The sequence below is a fragment of the Daucus carota genome, chromosome 1 (assembly GCF_001625215.2).
Source record: "Daucus carota subsp. sativus chromosome 1, DH1 v3.0, whole genome shotgun sequence".
Classification (NCBI taxonomy): domain Eukaryota; kingdom Viridiplantae; phylum Streptophyta; class Magnoliopsida; order Apiales; family Apiaceae; genus Daucus; species Daucus carota.
In genome coordinates this window covers 50,370,096-50,380,002 of record NC_030381.2, presented here as the reverse complement: position 1 = coordinate 50,380,002, position 9,907 = coordinate 50,370,096, and the positions used below count along the sequence as shown (strand labels likewise).

Below are 9,907 nucleotides of genomic sequence, written 5' to 3'. Positions count from 1 at the left end.
AAAATCAAAGAATATTATTATAAATACTAGAAGTGATAACATTGTACTTAGTTATGGTAACATTCAAAAATAATGCGTAAACCTCTGTAAATAATATTTTTACTCCTTCAACTCATATTTAAAGATACGTGTAACCGACTTAAGTGACCAATTTGAGACGTTTTTGAGTTCAGTGACCAACTTGATATATCGAGCCCACCTGATGACTCCCTTGATTATTAATCCTCAGAAAAAAAAAATAAACATATTTACAATAATGGATATAAATCTATATTACCCCTACTGCTATAAAAGTGTAACAATAACTAAAGTACTGAAAACCTATTTTTCTTTTTACAAAAAACAAATATACATATATTAAACATGTACCCAACTCGAAAATATTACTCTGCACTGCACAAATCATGGTCACCGATTTATAAATACTTATAATTATAGCAATCATTTTATATACATTCTTCAAGACAAAATATATATATGACCGGAGATATAATGTCTATGCAAAGTATATTTTAACAGAAGAACATGAATGACTTATTTTATATAAAAAAGGTCCAGCAACTACACATAATACCAAAAAATTTATTTACTCAAATAATTATAAACATTTTTTAAAATAAGCCTTTATTTTTCTAAAAAATAAGGATATCATTATATACTTGGCCTTGTTTTTGATATAAGATATTAAATTAACACTATTTTGGAACTGCTGAACCGCGTGCTGGTGGTAGCCTGGTACATGTATAAATTTAACCGGCTAGATCAACAACAGAGTAAAGCTAGATTAAACATGCGCCCAACTTGACGAACCTCCAAGAAATACTTTAACTTTTGACTTATACTACAGATAAGTCGAGGGAGAAGGGGTACAAGCGCCCATGCATAGGTCCCCCACTGCCTGATTCCAAGGAATCAAAGAAGCCATGCACAGTGTAGACATCGTTCGGAAGCTACAAATTGTTTGCCAGGATAAATATATAGGCGTGCGATCAGAGCTTGGCGTGAGTTTTAGTCCGCATAGGAACAAACTAAGATGGGAATTTTTGTGGTCCGCATAATCTCTCTCGCACGCGCACACAAAAAACACTAGAACAGATAATTATGATAATCATGCATTTAAGTACGTACGTGGGATACATGTTTCCTTAACACGCAAATTAATCATGTTTTTCTCCTTAATGACCATGTATTGCAAAACACCAACTAATCAAGATAATTATGTTAAAGAAAATTGCCTGTTGCTCTGGAGACATATAGATTGAGCATTAATAAGCGAGCCATGCTTAGGAGATTAAGAATTCGTATGCAGGTAATTTAATTATTTCCTGAATACTGGAATGGTTGTACCTCATACACTTATAGTATATTCGATTTCGGTTCAAATTATATAATTAATGGACAAATGCCATTACAATTTAAAGCAATCATAAGAATTAGGTTATAACGGGTAGGAAGAGTCCTGAGCCATGACATGTGCAAAGTTGAGTCATTGAAGGTGAAATTATCATTTTCGTGATGGGTACGGTGTTTCAGAAATTTCTGATTTATTAAAATAAATATAATTAATTTCTGATTAATCATCAAAACACTAATTTATTAATTTATCGATTATACTCTACCCAGTTTATTTAAAAAAAATCTCAAATAAATCCTATATGGATAAGTAATTAACTGATTAGTTCTCGTTCTAGAATTTTAAAGTAATGATTGTGTGTTCAATCATGTCATTTGCTCTGGTAAGGCTAGCCGATCAATAAAGTAAGATATAATCATCTAACTAGTTGAGACTTTTGCACGTAATCTGGCGGATATCTATCAGTAATTCAGTATTGATAATATAATATATAGGCGAGTCATTGTCTCTGCAACACGGTTCAAGAGAGGTATTCAGCTTGTATATATAGTATTTTACAACTGGTCGGGTGATGATAATCGAACAAATATTCACGAGGACAAAAAAGAAAATCCAAAGAGTGGATATGTAAATAAGAAGAAGTATGGTAGTATTCGACTTTGGTTTAAGGGTTCTTGCATTTTGACAAAATCAGTTAAGTTCACCTGCCACAGATTGCTTTCTGTACGTACTTTAGCAGAGAGGGAAAGAGACAGAGTGACCTTTCATTATAAAATTTACCTGTCCAGACTAGAACTAAACATTCCGTAAACGCGTGATTAGGAGTCCTGTTATTAGTGTTCGCTAACTAACTTCAAAAAGATATGTAGATGCTTCTGCTGATCGACCTAGGTGGTGTTTGGCCGAGCTTAAAAGCCCAGTTTTTGAATTTATAAATTAGAGAAATTTTTTCGTATTGTTGGTGTAAAAAAATCAAAAAGTACTTATAAAAAATTGTGAATATTAACACATTTTTCACTTTAATCAAGAAACACTTATTTTATATTCACTCAAACGGTCCCTTATATATTTGATTTCGTGATTAAAGAAAACGTAGAGCTTTACTAAGATTTTTTTTACTAGTATTTTTATATTTATTTTATATCGAATATTTTATCGTGTTGACGAAAAAGTTTTACCTCTCCTTGTAGATTTACCGCGTATTAGAATCTCTGTTGTTTATGATGTTAACCGAATTTAAAGTCATGCAGTATAACAAAATTTCAACCAAATATATATTTAACATTCAAATTTAAGATTTGGCACAAAGTCCTCCATCAATTCTTATATCATGGGGTGTTTGTTTCCGGCTTAAAAGCCGGGCTTCTGGTTTATAAGTAAGAAGCACTTACTTGTACCGTTTGTCTAAAAAGTCAAGAAGCAATTATAAAAAGTTAGGAATGCTAACTTTTGTTGCAGGGCTTCCGATTCTTTCCCAAACATTTTAATCATTTATAAATCCTAACTTGCTTCTAAATTCTAGTCCACTTTTTTATTTTAAGCAATAAACATTTATTTTAAGATCACTCAAAAAGCCTTGTCAAAAAGCCTTGTAATCGCCAAACGCTCAGGGCGAAAGAATTACTGTAATAATTACTGTACACACGACACACACGGGCCAAGCTAGAACCACGATTTGCAAATTGCAAGAGATGATTACTAATCATCTCCATCGGTACATCATAAACACACGGACCCTGAATTATGATTCGCCAGTAGTTGATGATGACTAATGATCCAAATTACTATTCTAAATATTCTATCTGTCACCTGCAGATACAGATAATGAAAGTGTTCGATTATATATTTTCAAGCATTTTTACTTAATATTTTCTCATCAGTTGTGGCGGCATTTTTGGTGAGATCGGATATATCACTAAACAAAAGTCAATCACCGTGCGCGCGCGTCGTCTCACAATTTCACAACTGACCTAACTTGACTCAGAAGTCTCTTCCATGTCAAAGTCAACCAGACATTGCTAATAGTATAGTTTAGGGACTAATCCATTTCTTTTATGGTGACATTTTACCTGGCTTCACGCGCATGTCAGCTCGTCAACTCACAGTCCTGTTCAATTTTTTTTTTAATTAATCAGACTTATTATGATTTTGCTGTGGACTTAAGATTTTATTAATATATTCAACGAACGTAAATCACGGTTCAGACCTTTTAAACATGTTTGCATTCATAATAAATTATATCAGAATTTTTTATATACGATAGTATGAGTATTAATATTTAAGTATTGCTACTAATCCCGAATTTTGTCCCATTTTCTTTTTCATGACAGAGAAGACTGATTTTAATTAGGTGACTTATATGCATAAAAAATCTCATTATTATATTATTAGTGTAAGTAGAATCAATCATACATTACCAACTAGATTGAAAATAAAATTTGAAAACATACTTTGTGTATATCTAATATTCTTTCCATTAATTTATATAAATATAATTATTTTATGATCAATACGGACTTTATTATCCAAAGATAATGAGATACGAAGCAAACTAATAAAGTCAACAAGTTCATTATGATACTCAAATAAATCGGCATATATAGACAAATATAGAGGTTATCTTTATGAGGTTATGAATAATTTTAAAGTAAAAGTAGAGGGTCACTCCAGAAATTCTGGTTCATAGAGCATAAAAAATTGTCAGCCATTGAATTTAGAAGGAAAATGACATAGGCGGCCAGATCAAGTACACAATCATATCACAACTCTTTATTTCTAAGCAACAAAAAGTTTTTCTATTGTCGAAAGTAAGAAAGAAAGATTAAACAACTAAAGTTAGGAACCAAAGAATGAAAATTTTACTATTGAAAATTCGACTCCATACTAAATATATATTCTTCTAGTTATTTTATATTTATCTAATTTTATTCCCTCCTTGTATTTCTAATCGTCATCTCTTCTATTGATGTAGAACAGATTCCTATAGCTATCTAGTTTAATTGACATACCTAACAGGTTCACACAACTGTCTCTGTGTATGTGTCTTTATATATTGAAGTCCAAAGTATGAAACACATTTCATAAGGATACCTCAGCTAGGGTAACTAAAGAGCAAGAGAAGAAGCCAAATTTGAAGAGCCATGGCAGATGAATTCCAGGCAGGGATTTGCGCGGAGAACTGGTGGATGAATCCATCTCAAAGCAACTTTGGTTCATCAGTTTGTTCTCCTATCATCAACAACATGGATCTTATTTCATGGCCAGCTGATTTGGACATCAAGGCCAGGGCTAGTGATGATCAATCCGGTTCAGCTAATTCCGAGGGGTCCATAGTTTTTGAAGATATTCGGAGACCTATGGATCAAGATGGATCTTTATTAGCTCTGAACTCAAACTTAGAGATGATAAATAAAAATCTCTCTTCTTCAATAACAGCAAACTGGAATCCAACTTTACTGTAAGTATACAAGTTCATGATTTTGTGACACAAGTATTAATATAGAAGGTTATATTCTTTTCATCTCAATTATTGTCACAACTTTAGTTTCCACTAAACTTATTCATGGTCCATGTAAACTTTTACAGCTAATATATGTACAAGTTGCATAGTTATATTTGGAATTATAAGTTGTTATCTTGAGAAAAAGCAAGGAGCTGAATTTGATTTATTTTTTTGATTTTTCTTGCCATGTTCTAGTGATCATGACAACAAGAGTAACGGGTACAATTATCAGACCAACCTTCTTGACAGTTTAAATTCGAGCTCAAATTATCAACAAGATGCTGGTAATTTATCTCATATCAAGAAAGATTGGAGCCCCGAGAAGTTCTCTACCTTCAATGAGATTTCTTCCTTGGAGTCCTATAAAGGGCAACCAGCAGATCAAGTTTTTTCAGTAAGTTCGTCGTATGGCTATACTTCTTCACTGATGCAAACCCTATTCCATACGGATTCTGATCAAGATTCGGTTTTTGGAAATCAACCGATGGAGTATGCGGCTCTAAGTAATATTTGTCCAGAAAAGTTAAATGAATTTACATCTTCTAATAATTCATTGCTTAAGCCTTCACCAGTAGTCCTGCCAAAACAACCTCTTAACCATTTGAATCTACCAAATAATTCGGCCTGGAATACATCCAACGACGACAGCCAATTCGCTTCAGGGCAGTCTCAATTCTTCTCACCAAAATTTGCAGATGAGCTCAATTGTCCCAGTCTCAGTGTAAAGGTAACTTCCAACATGTTTTTTTTGTCACACACAAAAATTATTTTTAGGTTTTGGAATTTCTGGAATCTGGAAATGACTCAATATCATTGATATTGCAGTCTGATAATAAAAGAAATCGTGACATGAGCACAGCGGTGAAGATTAACAGTACTGAACCAGTGTTCAAAAGACAACGAATGCAAACACCATCACCATTACCAACTTTTAAGGTAAGTTAAGTCACACATATAAGTTAATTAATTAGCATGTTGTTGAAAACATCCATCTTTCTGTGCCATTACCAAAAGATTAGAGTTGATAAGTAAACTAAAATTTTAATTAAAAATATCAAACTGATCTGCTAATTACTCATAACATTGATATTAGGTAAGGAAAGAGAAGCTTGGGGACCGGGTAACAGCCCTTCAGCAGTTGGTTTCTCCTTTCGGAAAGGTGACTGATTTTTTTCCTAATTAAACTAATTAATGAGAAAAACCAAATTATTTTATTTTATTAAGGTAAATCTTCTTTAATTACCCTTATATTTTCAACCATAATATCCAGACTGATACAGCATCAGTTCTCCATGAAGCTATTGAGTACATAAAGCTCCTTCATGATCAAGTCACTGTAAGTTCTATCATTTCTCATATCTTTATGCTCCTTTCCAAACTTACAATATTCGAGTTTTCTTTTTATCAAGGACTAATTAATTTGTTAAAATGACTATCATATCTAAATAGTAAGTTCCTGTCAAAATTACAGGTTCTAATTACTCCATATATTAAAGGAGGATCACCTATTCCTCATGATCATGAGCAGGTAAAATACTTTTTAATACTGTATCGTTCTCATATAAATCTTAGGAACAGGAAAGGATGTAAATATATATTTATAAATTTCTACATGCATGGGTCTTGATCAAAATGAGAATGGAGAAATAGTTATTGTTCTGCACCTTTTTACAACATTTCCATGTAATGTTATGCACTTTCTATCATTCAAGAGCAGAACTGTGGTTCTTATTTGAACCTGACCAAAATGCATTATTTTACAACAATAACATGACATTCAATCATTTCATTACTTTGCTAGACTCGAAGAGATCCTAAAGGAAGACGTCAAGAACTAAGAAGCCGGGGACTGTGCCTTGTCCCCATATCGAGCACTTTCCCAGTTGCTTCAGAGACCACTGCTGATTTTTGGACACCAACATTCGGAGGAAGCTTCAGGTAGAGAAGCTAATTATTAAAGCCATAATTATCAAGTTTCGGCTTATTTAACTTGAAATGGAAGGAACATCGAAAAGCTAGAAATTACTGGGAAATAGTTATCGAACATGGGAGAGAATTTTGAAGAAAGGACAAACAAGTTAGTGACATATCAAACAGACATAGAATCGGATTTTTGGATGATATTAATTAGGTAGCTCACTGAGGATAATATTGATCAGTTGTAATTAAATAAACATTGCTTTTTGTTAAAGTTGGATTAGGAACAGGAACAGGTGCTAAATTCAGCTGGAAACTCTTATGGGTTGTTTGGAGATCAGGTCAATTTAGCATTATAAGTTGTAAGCTGAAAAGGCTTTGAGCTGTTCCTGCTTCTATGTTTTTGAACTTTTATTTGGCAGACAAAGAAGAGAAAGATGTAACTTGTGTCTCACTTTTGGTTTATAATAATAGGGTTCCTACTTTTATCATTGATTTTTTAATTCCCTTCTAACTTGAATGAGTTTATCATCCAATTTAGCCTGCACTATTATGTAAGCCTGAGGTCAGATGATGTTGGTATATATGCAAGGTGTACTGTCCCAAAAATTAAATTAGGGCTTCTTTTTTCCCAATCACCTCGTCCTTGTTAACTAGTAAAATTGAGTTACCTAGATTACAAGCAAGGGCCCAATATTTTTTATAAATATTAAAATTTATTTTCTAAAAAAATTCACATGTATATGAGAATTTTAGTATTATTTTATAACAAGTGTTTGATTATTCTTATTTGTGGACAATAAAAACTCATTTATTTTCAAAAGAAATTTATACATTTTTTCCAGAAATAAGGTACTTACATTTAAGAAACAAAGTAAACACATGGTCAATAAAACACACGGGGTGATGAATGATCTCGAATTTTGTTACATGTTTGGCGTTGATCTATAAAATAAATTATATAATTAATTTTTAGCTGATTATTCATAAAAATAATTGTAAAATAGTGAAACATTTTTTATTTACAAAAATCTAATTTATTAATTGAATATCCTTAGTTTCAGAAAAGTATCCTTACTTTTCATAATAGATTGTCCTATAAATTAGATATAAGTTTATTTAATTTATAAAATCAAAATAAAATTAATTTCCAAATTTATGCTAGCCCTGAGTTTATTTATATTTGCTCTCTATTAGGCTTGCACTCTCTCCTTCCTCTTCAATTGTTTATATCGAGAGACGAGGCTCGGCATGTATTTTACTACTCTCGTAAAATATAATTAAAATATAATTCTATAAATTATTTAAATTTTTATATATAAAAAAATCGAAAATAAGATATAAACTATATTTTATATACGCGTGCATATCAAATAATATAAAAAGAATCCTAAAAAATGAGAGGGAGTATAATGCTGCACTACTTTCTTTTCTCAATCGTGTAGCCTTGTATAGTGCTGCAGTACTTCCTTTCCTTGATCATGTCCAAACTAGAATTGATATTACATGCCATGGTCTAACTTGCCGCTTCTCCCAAAAAGAATGTTCCATTATTTTTGTATTTTAAATAATTTTCCAATATAACAAAAATACTTTTATATAACTATTTTAAATGTTTGACTAATATAAACAACGGGTAGGCACTGAAATAAAAATTCCACAGACATTTTTCTAAAGTAAGTAATTTTTTCAGAAAGAGTAAAAATTGGAGGGAGTAAAAATGAAGAAGCTTTGTTAAATTTACAGCAGAATAACGAAGAATAAGTAGTGTAAGAAAGAACAAGAAAAAAAATTAAGAAAGGCACTTTAACATTGTTAAAATTTTTTGTTGGGTATCAATCCCTGCCCAATCTCTTTATAAGCTTTAAATGACCTCTGAAATGATTGACTGATAGGAATTATACCACATGTAGTATTTTCTTATGTTACTCTTGTTTCTTGTTTCTTTTCTTTACTCAAATTTATACTTTTTCTTGACAAGTTATAAAACTTGAAACATAATACTCCATTTTTTATGCTATGATACAAGGCCAATGATGAAGCATTGTGTCTGTAAAGAATTGCTGTAAAGGAAAAGCATAAGGAATCATGTATGTGGCTGGCTGGCTTTAAGCAGTTGCAATCATACTTTTAACAATACCTTTTTCTTGTTATTATATTTTTTCCATCATCTGCAAAACATGTAAAATCTCTATATTTGTCATTGGATTTTCATATCAAAAGGGCATTTTTCTTTATTGTATTCACCTTTGAATCTCATCTGCAGCACTAATGCTAGATTGCTGTGGCTTGGTTCTCTTACTGTTGTCAACTAGATAATGTCAGAATTTAAATGCCCTGCCTCAGAGTTAATCGTCTCGGCTTTCATGCCATTGTTTTGCTCTTGCCAGAGAATCGAAGCAAGTGTCAACTTGTCCATAACAGTCCATGGCACTTCATGATCTTGCAGTCATGATTTGCATCCAGATTCCGGTGATCCAGAATTTTTCATTGAAACCATTTTGTCGAAATATTCTGAATTAAACAAGAAACAGGCACTTGATGCTGTTTCGACACATTGATATTAGCTTATTATTCTCAGATTATCAGGAATTTCTGAATAAAAAGACATTGATAATAACAAACTTTAAAACTAGGAGTAAACATAACAAACAATAAGATATCTGATCCAGAACTTATGACAAATTGATGTTCTTTGGGACATCTATACTGTACAAGTATCTTAGAAGCGTAATTTTTTCTTATAATTTCTCATAAATTATCAAAACTATGCCATATTACCAGCTCAATCCTCTAGTTCCTGCTAAAGCTGTTTCCTCAACTGTTACTACATAACAGAACACTGAAAGTTTCATCCTAATCATTTCTTAAAGTGCAGATCCATCACTCAATTAAGAACACCACGCAATAAAACAAATTTTAATCTGAACAGTTCTTTTACTAGAGAATTTATAGTCGGTTAATAACTTCAGGCGTAACCAAATTTTGAATTAATCCATTTCCTCTGTTCAGAGGTTGTCAACAGCCAAGTAAATTTCAAAAATTGTTGTCATTGCAACACTTATTTTGCTTTTTTAGTAGCAGTATGAGCATATCCTTACCCAAGTAATGAAAAGTGAATTCACTGACCTCAG

General features: G+C 31.9%; 1 protein-coding gene across 1 annotated transcript; it reads left to right on the top strand.

The window, feature by feature from the left end:
- Positions 1–4,351: 4,351 nt before the first annotated feature.
- Positions 4,352–7,264, top strand: LOC108211902 (transcription factor bHLH112). Its single transcript, XM_017383623.2, has 7 exons — positions 4,352–4,811; positions 5,052–5,583; positions 5,682–5,792; positions 5,950–6,015; positions 6,127–6,192; positions 6,328–6,384; positions 6,658–7,264. The coding sequence occupies exons 1-7, from the start codon at positions 4,495–4,497 to the stop codon at positions 6,796–6,798; spliced, it is 1,290 nt and encodes a 429-aa protein (XP_017239112.1). The 5' UTR covers positions 4,352–4,494; the 3' UTR covers positions 6,799–7,264.
- Positions 7,265–9,907: the final 2,643 nt, after the last annotated feature.

Coding starts and splice junctions, on each gene's coding strand:
- LOC108211902 (XM_017383623.2), top strand. CDS start 4,495: ATGGCAGATGAATTCCAGGCAGGGATTTGCGCGGAGAACTGGTGGATG. Junction 4,812..5,051: donor AACTGGAATCCAACTTTACT/GTAAGTATACAA, acceptor GCCATGTTCTAG/TGATCATGACAACAAGAGTA. Junction 6,385..6,657: donor TTCCTCATGATCATGAGCAG/GTAAAATACTTT, acceptor TTACTTTGCTAG/ACTCGAAGAGATCCTAAAGG.